This window comes from Microtus ochrogaster, chromosome 10 (assembly GCF_000317375.1).
Source record: "Microtus ochrogaster isolate Prairie Vole_2 chromosome 10, MicOch1.0, whole genome shotgun sequence".
In the NCBI taxonomy this organism is placed as follows: domain Eukaryota; kingdom Metazoa; phylum Chordata; class Mammalia; order Rodentia; family Cricetidae; genus Microtus; species Microtus ochrogaster.
Window position 1 is genome coordinate 1,609,834 of NC_022016.1, and position 21,967 is coordinate 1,631,800.

Consider the following 21,967-nt stretch of genomic DNA (forward strand, 5'->3'; position numbering starts at 1 on the left):
ATAAAACAACGGTAGGTTTTACAATGAATGGCATCTTAGAAACAATGACATATTCTATTTTAAATCCCAGTGAAAGGGGGAGTGTAGTTATTATTGTCTTCCATTTGTAATAGAGGTAAATGGATAGAAGGAGGGTGAAGGTCACGGTATGTGAAGCTGGATCATGATGATGAGTGCCAGCAACTCATCTAGTTTCTGATCAGACTTGATGACCCATTCCCTTCCAGCAGCCAGTGTGGTCTTTTCAAAATCTCATCAAATGTAGCTGCTTCTCTTTTCAAGCCCTTGCATGCTTCTTTGCAATTTTTTTCATTAAGAAGATGTTACTAATATGACTCCCCATTAAAGCATTTAATTGCTCCTTTATAAAAACAGTCTCTCTCTCTGATCCCAGGACAATCTATGAAGTTTTTATAAATATTGCTCAGAAAACATGATTTGGGTAAATAACAAATGAAAGGACGACTGAATGAACAAGCCAATTAACCCATTTTTTTTGTTTTCTACCCTATTATAATGAATTATATTCAATCCAATGACCTCTTGCTGATGATCTGTGGGATGACAGCACTGTACAGCTCTGCATGGAAAGCATCCTTTGTATGCTCATGTGTGGAGGGCGGGATGTTCAGAGAAAGTGTCCGCTATCCTGTTCTGGTGGGCAACCTCAGACAAGGGCATTGCCCTAGCTAACAATTTGTGGGAATGTATCCTACACCTCACATTGGGATATTCATTTTAAATTCTGACTTTGGAAGCATTATTATCCACCTTTGTATGGTACCTCCATTCAAATTTTTGTTTGCTTTTTATTTATAATTTTGATGAGTTTACACAACAGTAACCTTTATTTTTTAATCTTTCGCCCCACTTAAACCATGCCATACCTAGGATCCCCCATATGTACTTTCACAGCACTGAGATTTTTCTCTCAGAGAGATCTCTCTTTTTCTCCTGCACTGATATGCTGTCTAATTTTGCTGCCTCTTCAGAGAAAGCCATCTTGCTTTGTTTGCCTCTTACTTCTATAGTTTGAACTTTGTCTATTGCCCTCAAACAAAAGTTACTTTCAAGAAAAAGCCTGAACTAAGAAAAAACATAAACTTCATCATCAGCTCTTCCCTTGGCATATTAAGTGGCATCAGACATGTTAGGGAAGCCTTTTGATCTCTATTCCTCATGTACTTCGTATTTTTTTGGGTAACCTATGTCTTTTCTTTACTTATCTTTGCATCCTCCATGACCTATTTCCTTGACTAATACCAAATACTCATTAGAAGTACGGTGAATAAATACCCGTAAGTTAATCTAAGTGTCTTTAATACATATTCTATCGCAAAAACAGTAAAAATTCCACTGCTATAATATTTTCAAAATCACCTAGTTAGTAACAGAGACAAAGTTAATAGGAGAAATATTTTAACTTTGACTTTAGTTTTTGTGATGCTGTTTTTTTTTACATACATTGTGTTTCTATATGTTAGACCAGTTATCTGCACCACCAACTAGTCACTAAGTGTTATTTTTCTTACTGTAGAAATGAGGAAAACAAGACAATGAAACTGTAAGAAGTAAAAAAAAAAAAAGTTGTCTATTACTTTTCAACTTATCCTCTGGCACATTTTTAGGACACAGATAGAAAACTGCCATATTCTTTAGCAAAATATCACAAGATTAGCCTCTAGCGCAGTTGCTAATATTGTTCATATCTGACATCACTTAACTTGTTGTACTCTCTTCTAAACTCCTACTAGATGGTTCATTAATCCCCGCTTCCTTCATTAAATTGATGCCCTGATCTAAAGTCTGAGTCTTCCACATTTCTCCAAAAATGGCATGGTCAGACCTGCCACAGTAATAACTCACTCTCTGGTACGAGCTTCTACCTTATTTACTTATTACTGTTTTAATAAGACTCTGTCACCAAAATAACTTATAAAAGTTTTGAAATGAGCTTCCATTTTCTGAAAGTTAGAGTCTATGATGCTAGATCACAGGTATTGTGGCTGAAACAGTCAAGAGTTCATGTCTTGATCCAAAAGTAGGAGGCAAAGAGACATGCATGAATTTTTAGGACTTCAAAGCCACCACCAGTGACATACCTACTCCAGTAAGGCCTTATCTCTTAATTCTTCTAAACAGTTCCATCAACTGAGGACCAAGTATTCAAACATGAACCTATGGGGGCATTTTTACATATGCCACCACAGGTTCATAGTTCCCTGGACCCTAAATTTACTTTATTATTCTTGTGGAACGCTGAATAATCAGAATACTTTATCGGGGCTTTAAGGAAAAAGTCCTTGAACAAAAGTCAGGAATGTAAAGAGGGTAGGAATGAGCTACTCTTTTTTTTCCCATAAAGCCTTTTCTCCCCAAAGTCCCATCAAGGAAACAATGTTACTCTTATGATCTCAGGGAAGTACATCAAGTGCTTGCTCCCTGTGGCTACTCTGGTGAGCAGTTTTATGGTGAGTCTTCATTGGCACTTATTCCAAGGTCATGAAGAGTGAATCCTAGTCAGTAGTCTTCGTCTCTCATTAACAGTGGCATGGGAGGTACTAACCAGTGTCCATGTTTCTACATTTCTGGGACTGTGAGGTGTGTTCAATAGTAAAATCTTGTGACAAATGAGTGTGCTGACTTCCACCAAGCCATCTGTATCATAATGTTGATTTTCCTTTATATACCAGAAGAAGAAGGGTTATTGTCTAGATAGCGATTGAAGATATCAATCAAAAAGAAAATAGAATGGGGGGCTTAATAGAAAAGAGTTGATGATCACAAGATATTGTACTAGTTAATTCAAATTTTCAATCTGCCTATATATTCTAATCTACAAAAATGAAAATAACACATGAGCTTCACAGCATTTTTCTGCATTTAATTAGAAAATAAATATTTGCCAACTAAAGGAGATGATGCGGTACTAATGATGGCTATCATCTTGGATAATTATTATATATCAGGAATTGAGATAATTTCTTTTCATCAGTACCTCATATGAGCTTAATACAAATCCATTTTCTTTATTAAAAATGGAAACTCACCAAAGTTCTGTACCTTGCAGGTGGCAGGACAGGAAATTGAGACATTGTCTACTCAAAGACTATGAATCTGAAATTTCATAGCAGTGTTTCTCAACCTGGAATACAGAAATAAGAAGTACACTGCTTATGAAGCAATTATAGTTTACTTTTATCATAAACACTTAAAATTATGCTACTTTGAGTAGAAAGTTCATGATAGTTCTAAAGTGACGAGCCAACCTCTGTGTGCACAGGTGTAGCTGATTTCCTTAAGTATTCTCAGAACAATCTATGAGCAGAAAAGAACATTGCCCTCAGGAAGGGTGGTCATTCCACCTCAGGATGCTCCAGAAATGTGGAATTGCAGAAAGAGCTACTGAAATTGTAAGGAACTTGAGACAGACTCAGGCAGGAAGGAGGATAGAATTCTGAGCAAGTGTACCTCTTCTGGGATAGTGGTGATGCTGACAGAGAGAGTGCCACAGAATTACATATGTGTTCTGTGGTCATGTGGAACTGTTTCCTTCAAATAAACCTGTGGTCAAAGATGTTGTATGAAAATCCTTATAGGTAAAATTTCTACGTGATAATTTGGTTCACTTAACAATCATGTCCATTAGAAAGCTTGTCAATTTCATTGATTGGGCAGAAATAAAGCATCAGGATGGACAAATCCTTAGTAACTCAGCCAAGGTAATTTGTTTATTGACGGAATATGGATATAACAATTGCTGTTTTTTAAAAATGATTACGTCAATTCTTGTTTATCCCAACATTCTACCTTCAAAATAAGCATCTCCTGCAGATCTCACACAGCACTTTTGATGCTTCTTTACTATATTTCAGATACCACACATATTCTCTTATATACACAATTATAACGTTTCCACTCCCTTGTTACTTACATCTCCAAGTGATATATATTTTAGATGTTTTAGTTTTTTTTTTTATTTGTGTGTGTGTACATGTGTGTATGTACATGCAAGCCAAGTCCATGCAGGTGCTCAGGTGGACAAGAAGAGTACATTGGATTCTCTGGACTTACAGATAGTTACAAGCTACTTGATGTGGGTTAGGAAAACCAAACTTAGGTAGTCTGCAAGAGTAGCAAGTGCTCATAATGGATTAGTCAGCTTTCCAGTGTAACATGGAGGGTCCTGTTTGTTGTGTTTTCTGTCCCGCCCGGTACCCCACAACTGTTTAGCCCCAAAGAAAATCACACATAGGTCTCCATAAATTATAACCTGATTGGCCCATTAGCTCTAGTCTCTCACTGGCTAAATCTCACATCTTGATTAACCCATTTTTCTGATCAATATTAGCCATGTGGCTCAGTACCTTTTTTCAGTGGGGCAAATCACACCCTGCTGCTTCGGTGATCTGGGCAAGAGTGGGAGGAATCAACTTCCTCCTTCCCATAGTTCTCCTGTTCTCATTAAATCATTTCTACTTCCTGTCTAGTTTTTCCACCTATATTTCCTGCCTGGCCAATCAGCGTTTATTTATAACATGATTGACAGAATACAGACAATTCTCCCGTACCATTCCAGCATCAATTTTGATTGTTTATTGTTCATTTCTCAACTGTATAACATTTGTCACATAGTAGATGCTCAATAAATACTAATAATTTAAATTTATTTTACCTGCAAAGTTAATTTTCTTTGAATCATATGGTTTTTAACTGTAGTAAAATAAAAAAATGCATAGAATTTAACATCACAGGTATTTTTAACATATACAACTTAGCTTACAGCATTAAGTATACTCACAATGCTATGGAATTATCATAACAGATTACAAAAAGTTTTCATGCCTCAAACAAAAATTGTATACCTATTAAGCAGTCATCCCTCATCTTACTCTCTCTTTTTAACTCTAAAATTCGCTTTCTATCTATGGATTTTTCTGTTCTGTATATGTGAAGTAATTAGACTTGCAGGGTATCTGGCTTCCAGTCACACTTCTTTTACTTTACATGTTTATACATCGACAATGTGATGGGAAATATTAATACCTCTTTTTCATAACTGCATTGATATCCCATTGCAAGGATATGCCACATATCATAACTATTCATCAATTTACCTTCCCTTTTTTTAAGTTTGTTGCCTAGATCTACTATGAATATTCAAAAAAGTTTTTGTTTTGTTTATAGTGCTTTGGATATCCTTATAAAAGTGAAATGACTGTATCACATGATAATTAAGAAATAAAGATTTGCTACAAAAGTGGATTTTATGATTTCTATCTTGTTTCCTTCTTTTTAAAGAAATCTATATTCTTCAGTTCATCATATGCTAGAAAGTGCTGTACCATGGGGAACGTGAATTACCATCCAAAGAAAAGTGGCCTTAACTGGGTGATTTGCTTTGGGCAATAGAGTACAAAAAGACATTGTACATGCCACATTTATAAAGACACTTGGTTTCACTCTTACTCCTGTTCTTTTGCCATGAAAATATCATATTCCCAAGACATATTATGCCTATAGCATAATTTTAAATGGAAGACATCTGAAGAGTAGCCAAAGTCTAGTCAACATGAAGCATGAAAAAGTAATAGACTATAGTGGCCATAAGCTAATAGAATTTTAAAGTCATTCATCCCCATTCAGTAATTTAACAACAGCGTACCAATATTGAAACATTGGATTAAATATTGTAAACCACATTTTGTTACTGTGGAGTGTCTCAGTACCTAAATTGTGCTAAAGTGAAAATGAGTTTCAAGAGATGGATTAACTACATAAACCTTCTTAGTTGTATGCAAACTTGAACACATGAGATAATCTGTTTGTCCAGAAAATCCACATTAGCAAATGCTGTAGTACGTATGCCACTCAGGTTTCCCTCAGTCCTAGATAACCATTACAAGCTACAGTTTTTCAAAAGTAGGGGATTTTTCTTTTCCATTTTACAGAGCCTGTGTGTGTGTGTGTGTGTGTGTGTGTGTGTGTGTGTGTGTGTGTGTGTGTATGTATGTATTTCTGGTCATTGTACATAGATTAATCTCATCCTACCATCCACCATGAGCTTCTGGAGTTGAACACCATATCTTGATCATGTTCTCCACACTTGTGGCATCTAATACAGCACTTAGCTTCATAAAGTAGTGATTGAAAGAACATTATAGGACAAAATTGAGGTTTTCTTTTTTCCACATCTTCTATCACCTATCACTGTGCTTGTTAAGTTGGGAAGAATGAAAAGAAATAAAAAAGCATAAGTATCCTTAAGAATCTTAAATTTTGGAAATAAATCTAAAACAAAATATGTGTGGAAATGAGCAGTCCTGTAGAGCTGTTGTTCACAGAGGATGTTTTCAACCTGTGTATTTTTTTAAGTAAAGTCCTTTATGAATACTTGCATTTATAACTACTGAGATGAAGTTAAAGTAGATTTAAGTTTCAAGTTATAATTCCGAGGATGAAGATATAGTTCTGCTTATAAGAGCTAAATCTAGAGTAATGGGTCATGCTCTGCATAGAAGAGAGACCTTTGGTCTTCTGTGAAACATAGTCTTTCTAAATGTACCTTCATTCAAATGTATTTTCTTGATACCAAGTAATGTGCAAAATGACAGAGAAATGCTTAAGATGAGTGCTTCTTATGTTCAGGGAATCTTTCAGAATAAGAACATGAACATAATAAGCACACATAATATAATGCAATAAGTGTTTCTGGGAAAATTTGAGATATATATATATATAGGTTATTTTAGGTTCTTAAAGAGTGCCATTCTCAGGCTGCCTGTGATCTCTAGAGAAAACAACTGCAAGCACAGCATTGATAAAAATACAACATAGTTGAACACAAACTCTGTCTTTTAAAAATGCATATCATGTAACTTTATAAAGTATTGCTTATTTAACTTAATTTTTAGCCTCATTAATGCATGGTTCACATTTAACCAAGTTAACTCTTAAGTGCTATTGTTCTATGAATTTTGACCAACATATTCACCCATGTACAGCCATGATATAAAACAGTTTGTTCCATTTTTATACAAAGGAAGATTTGCTGAGGGGAGCAATGATCAAGGAACTTGAGCCTCTTTATTTTTCCAAAGGTCATTTAATTAATAAAATCTGGAGAAGAGAAAATAACTTGACATGTGCAGGGTACAGAAGTAGACAGTCTTCCAGGTCTTCTTTCAAAGAGGAATGGGTAAGATTAGAAGATTAGAATTTGGAGACATTCATTAATGCAAAAATCAAACATCATCAACCTTCTGCATATCATGTTTGGTTTGTCATGAATTCTGTAAAGGAAGCTTTAATTAAATTAAATAAATTTCTTCCTATGTATGGTTTTAAGAGTATTTTTATCTTGAAATTTCATGAAATTGCATTACAATATGTTAAACTTCTGATTCTTGTTGATTTTGTTTAGATTATGTTCTTGTTTTCCGAGTTGAAATAGTCATTTAGAATCATGTCTTCTCCATATCTATACTGTCACATAAGTACTTTTGTAGTTTAATTTATTCAACATTGATTATCTTCCTTCCTGATGATTAGTTCCCAAAGAGCAGGGACAGTTGATTGAGTCCTTTGCAGACCAATCCTAGAGACATAATATACGATAAAATTCACATAATAAAAGAAAGAATACAGAGCAAAACCATGGAACTTGAAACAAATAGTCATCTCATATAGAAGGTTGCGAGCATTTCCTTTTGAGATCCAGATAGTATCCCTTTTAGTCATTCACACGTGGCCTGAATTGCAGGAAATCAATTCTTCCAAAGGTACAACCTTTCATTAGAACTTATTCATAAGAATAAGCTCAGTTTCTGTTTGATCTATTGGTCATGTTATGCTAAGTCCCTCATGCATCTCTATGGTCTACATTATACTGTGTCAACAAACAATTCCTTAATCTCAATGGTTTGCAGAGAGTAGTGCTTCTTTCTTACTTATGATAGATACATAGGATAGATAAAGTAGGATTCCTTTCCTCTGGTGCTTCTTTGTGGAAGACTGTTGGTCTTGTGACAAGAGAAACTGATTGATTCATGTGTTACTTCTTCTTGTCTTATTTTGAAATTGACATATTATTTTGAACTTTGCCCAAACATTCTATATGAATATGTTAAATTAAGACATTGGGATGTATTATTATATCAATGAGAGGATTTTACAGGGAAGGGTGAAACATGAGGTAATGATATCTCAGCCTACTACTGTTGTAATAGGAGCAGTGGGGCTGTGTCCCCAGCACCCCGGCCACCTGCTAACTTATGCCCCGAAATAATTACACAGACACTGTATTCTTTTAAACACTGCTTGGCCCATTAGCTCTAGCCCTTACTGGCTAATTCTGATATCCCGATCAACCCATCTCTAATAAACTGTGTAGCACCAGTCTTACCGGGAAAGATTCAGCATGTCTGACCTGGCGGCTTGCTTCATTGTGTGTGTCTGCCCGGGAGAGGGGAGCATGGCGTCTCTGAGCTCATTTCCTCTTCCTCCCAGCATTCTGTTCTGTTTACTCCGCCTACCTAATTTTCTACCTATCAGGGCCAAGCAGTTTTCTTTATTACTTAATCAATGAAATCAACAGATTGATATATGACACTCCCACATCATACTACTTGATGTTTGATAGATCAGTCTACTGAATGGAATTCAGATCTTGTCATTAGGTTAAATGTTTCCCCAAGTTATTATTCAGCACTGCTTCTATACTTCAAAAGCACAAAGGTTTTTTCGTTTGTTTTGTTTTGTTTTAACCTATCAAGGAACTCTGGCTCATTACAAACTCCTGGTTGTAAAATAATTTAGTCATATTTTCCTGTAACCTACCTTTATTTTTTCACTTAAGGATTCAAAATCTATACCACCAATATCTACAGCTTAGATGATGGTCATCACAAACAAATCACATTTCTCTTGCCAGGCTTTGGCATGTCCTAATTCCTGCATTGAAGGAGGCAGAACCCACCCTTTTCTCCCCCAGGTAGCTGCCTTTCTTCATTTCCCATAGTGTAAATGACCCATCACAGAGACAGGCCTGAACTTCTGAATGAGATCATAGCCTTTTCGCCCTTTCTGCACAGTTTCACTTGGTGAATTATTGTCTTATTTTCATTCCACTCCAATGAGCTGTCAGCAATGGATACTGTAATTCACAGCAATAGAAACACAAACAGATGGGTAATTGACCTGCTTGCCTTCATTACACTGGAGTTCAGCATGGCTGTGTAAGCCATAAAGTCCTTTATCTGCCAATATGAAATCCCCTGGCTTTCAGAGAGAAGGGGATCAGGCTCTTGTTTTGCAAAAGGTACTGTCCTTGCTGTTGTTCTTCCTACCTCGTGCATTTCAGAAATTGACAGATTTGACAGGTAGAATTTAGCTTGCAGAAGACAACATCTGGGACTCCTGTAGGTCTCAGGGATACCCACAGAGGGCCACATTTGATACAAGGACAGAACAGAAAATTTTTATATGCAACCAAAATAGAGCCTGTATTTTTTGCCTCTTCCTCTTGGCACTGTAAGAGATCATGAATTTAATAGCAAGTGAAATGTTTCAGAAAAGAGAAATGTCAATCAAAATATACTGGCTTAGGTAATTAGGATATAGAAAAAAATAAAACAAATGTAAAAAATTGCAACACATGATGGTACCTTAAACAAGACTTAGAAACATCCCAAGTATTTACACTCTGAACTTTATTCAATCAATGTCTGCCCTGTGTGGTGGCATTTATAGCTATTCTTATTTGTCAATTCACATTATGCTCAAGCTTCAAGACCCATTCTAAGGGCTAGAGGACTGGCTCAGCAGCTAAGAATGCATACTACTCTTGCAGAGGACCAGAGTTTGATTCACAGCAAACACATGACACTTCACAACTGTCTGTAACTCTTCTGACCTCCACAGGCCCCTGAATGCATGTAGTGCTCATGTGCACATTCAGTCACATGTACATACAAATAAAAATTAAATAACATAAATATTCATTACACTTCACGATTGCTATCTCCAATCTTATAGTCTTGCACCTTAAAATAAAACAATGAAATGTTCACTATTTGTTACTATGTGTTAAACATTGCCAAGCACAATATTGCTTTAAAGATTTAATCATCTACCAATGTTACAAATTATTTATTATTGAATTTTGTGCTTTACTTTTTAATCAGCAAATTCCCTTTCTGATTTTGTTTGTTTTGTTTTTCGAGATAGGGTTTCTCTGTATATCCCTAGCTGTCCTGTATCTCTCTGTGTGGATCAGGTGGCCTCAGAATTGCAGATATCTACCTGCCTCTGCCTCCCCAGTGCTGGGATTAAAGACGTGTACCTCCAGGCCCTATCTCTGTTGTTTTAGAGAAGGAGGAGCACATATTAAATGTATTAAAACATTATTTAACAATACCACATATTTTGAAAAAGAGGGTGGGACTAAGAGGAAATAACGAGAGCAGGTCTGGAATCAGAAATGGCAACTGGGATACATCTGTTATGTCTTTAGTGCAATTTCAGCTTATGTTGGATCTTCTTTCCAGAAATTAGATGTCCCCCAGAACCACTGACCATGGTCAGCTGAATCAGGTTCCTGATTGATAAAACAATACTAGTGATGTGTTGCAGTTCTTAGAGAATCTGACAGAGATTCTCTTCACATTCCTTTGTTTTCTAAATATCCCTTAACTCTTGAAACTCTACAACTTTTGGATCTCCATTATTTTTCTGTATCTTGAACTACTGATTCATGGGGACAGGGATTTTCACCACTGTTTCTTTATGAATCGTTTGCCTTCTAAGGAGCTCAGAATCTCATCTGTGCCATTCTTGCCATCAGATTGTGTCTAAGACACAAGAACATTTTTCTCCTTTAAGGATTTAGAGGAAATAAGCTTGTGTTAATCAGAAGGTGAGGTAAGGACTAGTGAGTGTGGTCTTAACTGGAATTCTTCTTGCCTGGGGCCACTGTTTCCACTTAGACTGTTCTTCCATTAACTCTCATACCTACTTCTCCATCATTAAACATTTTCCAAGGAGGACTCTAGTTTGGCTCTAGTAATGGTTAATACTTAGAATTGTAATAAATGAAAGAGACTTCAGACTTAATGCACACTTAATTATGCCAGTGCCTTAGAAAGCCTGAGTTATCCCAGATGCCAGAGGGGAGGTAGCATATTCAAAATAGATCAATTTGTCAAAGTCTGAGCACTTTGAGGTCCAGAATCAAGACACCATGGGATCTGCTAAGGATCCGAATTCTGGTAAAAGCAAATAGCTGCCTTGTTACCAAGTACCCACATGCTACACGTGGCTTTTTATTGATGTGTACTCAGCAACTCAGTGAGGGAGTAAGAATGCTATGGTCTTCTTGAACTTCTATGCTTAACCTCCCAGAGTATCCATCTCCCTACAAAAACATTCTTTTAGTAGTTAAGAATTCAACAAATGGATTTGGGCAAGACAAACTTTTGGCTTATAACATTCACATTGTGAGTTCTGAGGTATTTAGTTATTTTTCTTCTCACCTAGCTCTACTCTACCTTATCACAGGCCAAGGCAGATTTCTTTATTAACCAATGGTATTCATAGCATACAGAGGGGAATCAAACATCACCTCCCCTTTTCTGCTTAAATAAAAATGAAGGTTTTAACACAGAAAAATTACATATAACAAAACAGGTATCAAGCAAGAATTACAGTTGCCATATTTATATTTGCCTTATCTTTTATCAAAACTAAGGAAAACTATATTATTACTATCTATTGTTCAACTGAATCAAAGGCCCCAGAAGGATATAATATTACCTAAGTAAACAGGAAGAGCATCATAAACAACTTCCAAAACTCTAGAAATGACAGAGACATCTCACTATTTGGACAGTCACCCAAAGTTCTTCTATAATGTTGCTGGCACCCATCTTCAGCCTACTGACACATAAGTATCTGGCAGACTTTTCCATGAAGCAGGAAATTTCAAAGACAGTTCTACCTATATTGGCAGTTTGTCAGTCACTTTCTTCTGTATCCTAAAGAATGATTGGCAGAGTCTTTCATGATGCAGGAACCCTGAAGGACCATCTCACTTTCTTTAAGCAATTTTAGAAGTTACTTTTTGTGGGTTCCGCATGTCGAGCTCACACAGCAGAACATCAAGCAGTCCAGGCAATAGGAATTTATTGCCCAAATGGCTAATAAACTCCATGAGGAGCCTCTTTGATGTCCATCTTTCTTTTGAAGTAATTGGTGCTGCCAGGAGGATATTTGTCTCATGTCATGAAAAGTCCTAAGTTATTAAAACATCTTAAATGCCATATTCTATAGCTCTTTGAAGTGGTTGAAGAATGCCTATCTGAAATATATATCTGTACATCTCAAAAACCCAATTAACATGTCAATAAACTTGATTATTATGTATGACAGTTTATTAAACTGTATTTTTTCAATTATTTAAATTAAAGTTTTAAATGAGCTGCACAAACACAATACCTTAAGCAAGAGCAGCAATATATATATATATATGTATCTATACATATATGTATGTATATATATGTGTATATATATGTATATATATAACACAATTGACCTTAAATTTGTATCAGTAATTCAAGATTCATACCAATGAATAATATTCATATCTATATCATATCCCCCTTTAAACTAAACAAACATTTATAAACAATCATTTAGGGAACTTGGATGTAGTTCTCTTCAAACTCTTTCCTGCTTTTTGTTGGGCAAAGTATTTTGGGGGCGTTTACAGTGGCCTTTCAGAGGGTTTGGTCTATCAAACCACATTTGTCTGGAAGAAATCCATAGGTTCTTATCTTCTGAGGAATCAAAGCAAGAACCTCTCTTCCAAAGCAACATATCCTTTGATGCAAGTTCAAACTTTACTTGGGCTTTACTTAGCAATCCATACAATGAAATGTCTCTGTTATGTAACTCTTTAACATTCAAAAAATTAAAAAAAAACACAATGATATACATAATTTAGACTCTCTATGTATATTCCATCTTTACCTGGCTTATTTTTCTTACTCTATTACTTTTTCTACAAGTATAATATTTTATTATCTTTACCCTTTTAATCTATGACTGCTTATACTCTTTTATATTGCATTTACTTTCTCTTTACTCTTTTTCTTCTCTCTCCCAACCCTATGTACATTTTTTTAAACACATTGTGATTCATTTAGATGTTTTTTTGTGTTTGAACCTGTCCTATTGTGTATCTGTAATCCTTTTTTGTCCTAGACAGCTTCTTAAAATGCAAAATAGCTTGGCTAAGACTAAGGCTTCTCAGGATTATGGCTCCGCCTAGTCCAACATGGCAGAGGCCTCTTCATTGCTTCTGAGAGCCATTCTCTCCACCCCAGATTCAGGGTCATGTCACAGCAGGTCTGTGTTACCATTAAGCAAGTTGTATAACTCTGTTCACAAACCCCATTTAAATGCTGGTCTCCTTAAAGAGCCAGAGTTTGTGGTGGCAGCACAGCACAGGAAGCTGCTGTTTCAAACTTGTGCATTTTTTGTTTAGCTTTGTATTGATTTGTTTTATTTTTTGTTGCTACCGCTGAATCAGAAAGGCCTCTCCTAAAGGAGCTGTGACACGCTGCCTGCCAGGGGGGAAAAATGAGGTTAAATCTTGTTTGTGTGAGAGGGGAAGTGGGGAGGGCAGGTGTGGGTGTGTCTAGAATTCCTTTTCAAGCCCTTTCAGGTTTTACGTGGATTTAGCTAGTACACACCAATTTGTAGTAGGAACCAGCTTGTTTGTTCCCAGGTGCTCATCCCTGAAATAATGACACAGACACTGTATTAATTACATCACTGCTTGGCCTATTAGCTCTAGCTTCTTATTGGCTAGCTCTTACATATTAATTTAACCAATTTTTATTCATCTGTGTATCGCCACTTGGCTGTGGCTTACCAGCAAGATTCTATCAAGCTTCTCTCTCTGGTATCCCTACATGGCTTCTCCTGACTCCACCTTCTTTCTACAAGCATTCAGTTTAGTTTTCCCCACCTAGATCTGTTCTGCCCTACTATAGGTCCAAGGCAGTTTCTTTATTAACCAGTCGTATTCAGGGCATATAGAGAGAAATCCCACAGGAGGATGAAGAGGAGAACTGATGAGTACCAGGAACCTGAACTGGGCTTGGCTTATCTTATGGATCAATAGGAAACATATAGACCTTTTCCTTCCATAATATGTTTTCTTTTTTATTTTGGAAGATGGAGATCAAACAAATTAATAGCATAATCTAAGTTATCACTTTTGAGGCAAACAAAAGTGGCATTTGAACCAATTATGTGAAAAGATCTATGTTTTAGGAAAAGGATGACAGACCGAGATCTGAGGAAGATGTATTCTAGGCTGGATAAAACAAGAGCAAAGACTACAAGAAGAACAAGAATCGCAAACAGGAGGGACTCTGCCCCTCCAAAGGGCAATGTGTATAGTGTAATGTGTATGAAGCCAAGAATATTAGGAAATAAGAAAGGCAAAGCAATAGAAACACAGTATGCTACAGTAAAGGAATTCAGGAATTTTAGCACAGAGTTCCTGCAGAACACAAAGCACATTATGAGATGTATGTATGGATAATGAGCTTCTGCATGGGGTAGGTGCAACTGAGAAGGATGAGGCAAGTGTCAGGAAAAGCAGGAAGTCTTCTTGGATATTTTCACCTGCCTTTGTACATTCTTGATGGCACGTCACAACACTGCCCTTCAAAGTACAGCCAGACTTGGGAAAAGAAATTAATGAGGTTCAAGGGAAAATATTCCATATGTTCAGCGTGGGCATGGTGGTGTTCAAATGTAACACCCAACCATCTCTTTCCTGAGTTTGTGAGGAAAAATTTACATGCTTGGCAATAAAAGGTGGTCTTTTCACTCATTCTCTCAGTTTCTCTCTCTCTCTCTCTCCCTGTTGTGTGTTGTATGTGTTGGAGAGGGAGTGTTTTGGGAACCGTGGAGATAGACTATTCCACCCCAGCCGGCAGCTGTATATCTTTCAAAAAGGGCTTCCACAGGCCAAATCCCCCTCCAAATTATTTATGACTCCCATTGAAGCTAGCAGGACTCAGGCGCCAATCTAGGGGTCAGCAATGGCCTTCTTTGTTGGACGCAGGTCGCTGGGAGACGACTCTAGCTGTGACTGCTGTGTGAACCTCCGCTGCTGTAGAAATGGTTGTGTAACTTTAAACAGTAATGACATTTTGCAGAAAAGTGCTTTTTAATTGCTATGTCTTCATTATTCTCTTTTGAAATTTGCCCAGGAGATTCTGCCTCTGAGACAGCTCGGCATGTTCTGAGTTTCCATTTTTAAAGAGCAGCCAGTGTTCTGTTTCAGCTGCTCTGAGAAAACCCCCAACCCTAAATTTTATCTGTTTTCAGTTGCACTAAATGGGGTAGGTAATACTGCCTTTTGTATCCTTGCCAAACGGAGACATGATTTGATGCAATTTTCTAAAAATTCTCTCCCCAAATTCCTTTTGGGTGAGGACCAAGAATAGAATATCCTATCCCTACAAAAGGGAGAAATACAGTGATGAGGTGACTGTAAAAATAGGACTGAGAATATAGTCAGTCGAGCTCCTTTAAGCAACAGAAACGTAACCCCAATCCATAGATGCAGTTGCCTATAGGGATCAGCTAAAAATAAATGTTGCTTTGGAGGAGAAAATGGTGACTTAAATGAAGTCACTCAATAACGCACACTCGAAAGAACTGCAAACTTGCTTCAGAAAGGACTTTATACTTTGTGTTTCCCAGTCTTTGCTCTCTGGATCACCTCCTTCCTGTGCAGAACCCTTGTGTCTGATCACTTGCTCTCATGTCCTGCTCAGTGGTAAGGAGTTTTTCCCATTTCACACCAAACCACTCACCAGTTTCATAGGTTTCCCAGAATGCCTCCTAAGTGATGTCATGCACACCATACTAAACATTCTTTGGCTTCAGCAGGCAGGGGGTCTAAATCCTCCTCCTTGTAAAAGTTGTGCAGAAAATTAAAGATTCGCTTTGGAATGTACCTGCCGCTATCTTCATTTTATATGCTGAAGCTTTTGTTGAACCTTTAGGAAATTCATCAGAGGAAGGAAAGCATCGTCATTAACAACACCTCCCTTAGCAGCAGTTTCTTCCCATCAAAAACTGGAACTGGGCTGGCAAGATGGCTCAGTGGGTAAAGGTGTTTGCTGTCAGGCCTGATGACCCAAGTTCAAACCCGAGACCCATATGATGGAAAGAGACAATCAAGAGAATCAACTACTGCAAGTTATCCTTCAACCTCCACATATACATATATATTGTGGCATGAGCTCCATAAAAATACTCAAAATAAGCAAATTAAATAAGTAAGTAAGTATATAATTAAAAAATGAGAATTCATAATTAAGGGTGTGCGTTTGTGTGTCTGTGTGTGTGCCATAAAATGTTCCATACAATTAATTGGCATCTTTGCTTTTGTCCTCTAGATACAATATAGTTACTACAAGCATCTCCATTTGAACATAAGAGAAAGTGGATCTTTAGAGAGATAACCTTTTTGAGCTGATTTTGACATGGAACCTAGTGTTAGCAATGGCCAGCTCAACACGTGGATTGTGCCCTCATTCCACAGAACTACTGATACTTGCTCACATCTCTTTCTCACAGGGCCCTCAGGAAATTCTACTGTGTGATTTCCATATGAGTACCAAATGGTAGAAAAGAAATCCAATGTATATATAACCATAATAATAATGTTATTATTATTATACATAATAATGGTATGCATTACATATAATCTGAAGGAATAAGACAAAAGCCTATAAACATAACTGAAAATAGAAATTAAAAGGAAAGTTTAAAATGCTATATTTATTTACAAAATCTAGAGTAAGTGGGATTGAAGAGTAATCCTGAAGCATATGTGACAAAGAAATAATCATCTGAAGAAGAATATAGTCCCTTTCTTTACATAGGGAGAGGTAAAGCCATTATTCCTATATATGCTAGAGGCTAAAACTATTAGGAAGCACAGAAAAAGTGAATGGGATTGTTTTGGATATGAGTTGTTGGTCCAAATTCCCCCTTCTTTCTGGCCATTATAGGCGAAAACACTTAGCTGATGTTTCTAGGTTCTGGCATGCTGCTTTGACCCAGAGAAACTCCCTCCATCTTTCACTGTAAAGATTAAGACCCTAATTATTTAAATATAGAGAAATTCATAAGGTGTAGTCAAGGGTTCTCCTCATATACCCTTGGGTTAGCCACTTTGCCTTAGTGTTTCTTACTGCCTTCCTCGTTAGAGTGAACAAGAGAAACTTAGTTTCTGGGACTTTTTTTAAACCAATGGTTTGGTTTAATGCATTCCCTATTTAGTATTTCCCTTTAATTATATCATTCTTACCCTTGAAAAACTTCCAGTGTGTATTCAGTAAACCACATGGTAAATACACGATCTATAGTCTGTAATAAATTCTTTCCTGCTTTCTGTCCTGAAGCTCTGTCAGTCCGTTTTCCTACCACACCATACCCTACCCATCCAGGTTTGTTTCATATAGTGGGAACTCCCAGACACACATATGATATCGTCACTTATTCTACCTTTCTTTTGATAGTACTTGCCTCTTCTATACTCTTCAATAAGTCTACATTCTTTCTCCTATAAAATTGCCCTTACTCCTGAATTTTTCCTGTGTCTGTTTTTGCTGTAAGCCCTGTTAGAAAGATGTGTGCCTACATCCGTCCCTGTTGATACTGTAAATATGCTTTATTAAAAAAATCTGCTGGTCATGGTCACATGCAACTTTATTCCCAGCACCTGGGAAACAGGGACATGCAAACCTCCGTGAGTGTGTGTGCAAGGCCTTTGTGGTTTGCACAGTGAGTGAGAGGACGGAGAGCTATCTAGAGAGACCCTTACTCAAAAGTAAAACAAAATAAAATAAAATAAATCTTCATATGCCTACTGATCTCAGGACATAGTCTTCATAACTAGAGTTTATAAACATTAAGAAAGGAAAAAAATAAAGTATATAAATACAAACAATAGTGTTATGCATTCAATTAGAGTTTCCTCCCCAAATTAATACATACATATATATATATATGTATATGTATATATATATACACACACATCAGAGCATCTCCAGTCTCATTACTAATATAACATATCAGTGTTTATATTTTACAGAGTGCCAAGGTCATGGCCTCAGATGTTAAATCTTAAGTGATGAACCTGAAGGTCGCACTGAGTGTGGCCTACCTCTAGCTAAGTAGGCTCTGAAATATTCTGCTTCCAATGCACAGAGAGAAACCGTGCAGTGATGGATTTTTGTCATCTTTGGAGGCTTTTAATAAAACACCTTGTTAACCTTCTGATTCTCTTTTCTTGCTATTTTTACCCAGGTCTTCAGATAATCTTCCCACAGTATCTGCAAGAAAAGTTTGTTCAGTCAGCTCTGAGCTACATCATGTGCAATGGTGAGGGAGAGTATGTGTGTCAGAACAGCCAGTGTCGCTGCCAGTGTGCGGAGGAGTTCCCACAGTGCAACTGTCCTATTACTGACATCCAGATCATGGAGTTCACACTGGCTAACATGGCCAAGGCCTGGACCGAAGCTTACAAGGACCTGGAGAATTCAGGTACACAGAAAACTAGCATGAATTATCCTGGCCAAGTAAAAACTGCGGGGAGGGGAAATAGAATAATGGCACTTGCTTCTGTTGGAGAGTTTGGGGTCAGGTGTAACAGAGAAAACACAGATTTAGTTTCCACAGAATGAAAAACAGTGGGCATCAGAAAGCATTATGCTTAAATGATACATATCATCTCTGTTGGACTCAGATGACAAAGTAAGACTGAAAACACACCTCTGCAGAGTGGAGAGTCAGAGGGCATTGCATATTTTCCTGAGTCTCTATTTATGTGTAATAAGTGTATATTCATCGTTTGTATAATTATGAATTAATGAATGAGCACACTTAAGTATATAAATATATGTCTGCCTATATTTAATATATATGCACACACATAACTGTATGTATATATGTGTTTATGCATATATAATCTTGTAGATACCCAGACAGCACACAAATTATCAAAACTGAAAGTTACTTTTCTGATAATTTAGATATTTTTTTGCATTTCCTGGCTCAGACTAATGAGCTTCAGGGGAGGAAAGTCAGTTATCCAAGGTCATGAAGAGGATAAAGCCGAAAATTAGATCTTTACGTTCTTGGAGCTTTGAATTCTGTAAGAAATGAATTGTGTAACCGATGCAAATGATTGTGGCATTTCAAGTGTCCATGAGTGAGGATGTGGAGCAGATGGCACAATGATGAAGAGATGGAGTCACTGTGGCCAGTAAAGTCAGGGGTGGCTGTGTTGAAAAAGAAAGAAAGTCTAATTGTCCTTCTGTGCTTCAGAGAACCAGTTCTCACGTTAGCTAGGAGTGATAATCCCAGTGTAGATTAGGGAGCAGTAGCATAAATGCACAAAAAGATTGACATTATAAAGGGAATCAACAGAACCAGATTCTGGTTATCACACTGAGTTGAAGAGAAAAGGGATTGAGATGATGTCTAGGACCTTTGCTTAGAGTTGCATATTAGATAACTTTGTGGTTGTTGGTATCCTTCAACTGAGCTAGAGCACCCAAGAAAATTTGAAATCAAGAAAATGTACTCAGTTAGACAGGATAAGTTTAAGAGTCTCAAGAATTCCACGAATCATGAGACAGATATAGTAAACTTATAATTCATACTTTAACGTCTGTTAATTGAATTAGCTCATCAGTGCAGTGCTCCAGTTTTCAAAACATCTTTATAAGCCTTCTGTCTGTTACAACTACATTAAATGAAGTGTTATGTGCCTTTCCTGGGAGCAGGAAGGACAAGACTCAAAATCTTCCTTGAAGTGACATATGTGTAAATGACAGCATTGGTAATGGAGCTCCTGACTCCATTCACAGCAGTCTTTTCAGTGTATTAATTCTAGTCAACCTTGTAGGCCTGAGCTCCCTCATCTGATAAGCGAGAGGTCATGTTGTTTTCATTTTGAATATCTGAATTTATTTAAGTCTTTGGTCACAAAACCCTTTGATCAAACAAAATTTTACCTCTGAGTCACAGTGTATTATTTTTTAAAAAAAAAGCAGAGTTTTACAGAGTGTCACTTAAAATGTCTAATTGCCATGAACTTGAAATCCCACCTTGCCAGCAAAGGATCCATCAAAATTCTGCTCCAGCAGGGTCATGCAGCTTGGATGAAACTGCTGTGTTTGTTTATGAAGCTTTATCCATTAGTCCATTTTAAATTCTTGGATCTTTAAAGCAAAGAGGTCATCATAGAGGGTATTACAGTGATTCATGGCCTCAAACAAACAAAATGCATTTGACAGAATGCTTTTGCAGAGAAATGCTACTAATTGCTAAAATTCCTAAAGAAATGAAGAGTATCTGCATCAGTAATAAGGAGTTCTAATTCCAAAAGAAAGCTGCAGTGAGTGGCTGAGTAATGGAGCAGAAAGGGAGATGTTGCAGAATAAGAAAATAGTAAAGAGTTGGTCTTGCTCTTTTTCTTTATCATGTATACCTACTCATGGATCTCCTAGACATGACCCTCTGAAACAGCTTCTCATTTAATATAAACCCTCCTACTGTTTTACTCTATTTTTTCTAGTCCTTAGCCTAAATGTCTCTGCTCCTGAAGGAAGAAATAATGGTTGTGGCTTCTTTGATGGCTTCACAATTTCTGAATTTGGATTAGATACTGTTATACAAATTTGACAGATGTGTAAAATGAGATCTTGAATAAGTGAAAGTCCTTTAACTCTTCGGTAGTCAGAATAGGATGTGAATTCTTGTATATCTGAATATCCATCACAAAGTTTCTAAAGGTCCAATTCAGAATTTCCGTTTTTAACAAATTTTCTTTTTCCCCCCTCAATGCCGTGTTGAGAGCGAGTTTAATACTTTGAGTGAGGCTGCAGTTTTAATTGAACTTGCTACTGGCCACTGACCCTGTGCAAGTTAGCTACCTGTTTTGTGACAACCTCTGTAGAGTGGAAGTACCACAGATATACATGTCATAGTTTCCTGTGAAGATCATTCATAAGTTTGAAGTGCTTAGAACTGGATTTGGTATCTGTTGAAACCTAGGCAACTTCTCCTTATGTAAATAAAGTGAACGTATGGACAGGCATGAAATTTCCTTGCATTTTTTTGTAGCAGAAAATAAAATTCTTAGGCTGCAACGATGACTTTTAAGCTTTTACATGCAAAACGATCCGTATATGCTTCATTTTCCCAGAAGTTGAAAATAAAAAACAAAAACAAAAACAAAATGCAGTAGAGGATGGTGTGGCTGAAAATGTGTCAGGGCAAATAAGAGCAGCTCAGGTTTTATGCTTGCCTCTTAAGGCTTTTTGACTGTGTTATCTTTAGAAAAATCACTTTGTCAGTCTGGGTTTTAGTTTCCTTGTGTATGTATGGAACAAGAACGATGAGCTAGGTGATTTCTTAGGTTGTATCAAACTGCAGTCTGAGATGGTGCTCAGAAACTCATATACTAGGAACTAGGGCTGAAACATTTACCAAGGGGACCCTTACCATCTCTTAAATTGTAGTTTTTCAGCACTGGAGATGATGTTACATGGTTTACACCAGGACTTCAGATAACAGTTGAATCTGGAGTACAGAATTTCACTTTCTTCAGTTTTCCATCCAACCTCTGTAACACATCAAAGAGAAAGATACAGTTGGGTGCTACCATGTTTTTAACACCACTCTGGATCTAGTAAAATCCTGTATTTCAATGAGAAATCAGGCACTTGGGTGTGATCACTTAGCAGGCAACAATATCTGATTAGAATTTATCAACATGGTTTCCTTTACATTTATTTTCACAGTTACAATTCCACCAAAAGCCTGCAATACTGATTTTCTATGTAGATCAGATAAAAGCTTTTCA

The 21,967-nt window shown here is 36.9% G+C and overlaps 1 protein-coding gene across 1 annotated transcript in view; it reads left to right on the plus strand.

Moving 5' to 3' along the window:
• Brinp1 (BMP/retinoic acid inducible neural specific 1) overlaps nt 1-21,967 on the plus strand; it is a 183,590-nt gene that overhangs the window by 130,540 nt on the left and 31,083 nt on the right. Inside the window, exon 6 of the mRNA XM_005352591.2 lies at nt 18,403-18,639. Coding sequence (XP_005352648.1) covers nt 18,403-18,639 — 237 coding nt within the window. The remainder of the gene's footprint in view (nt 1-18,402; nt 18,640-21,967) is intronic.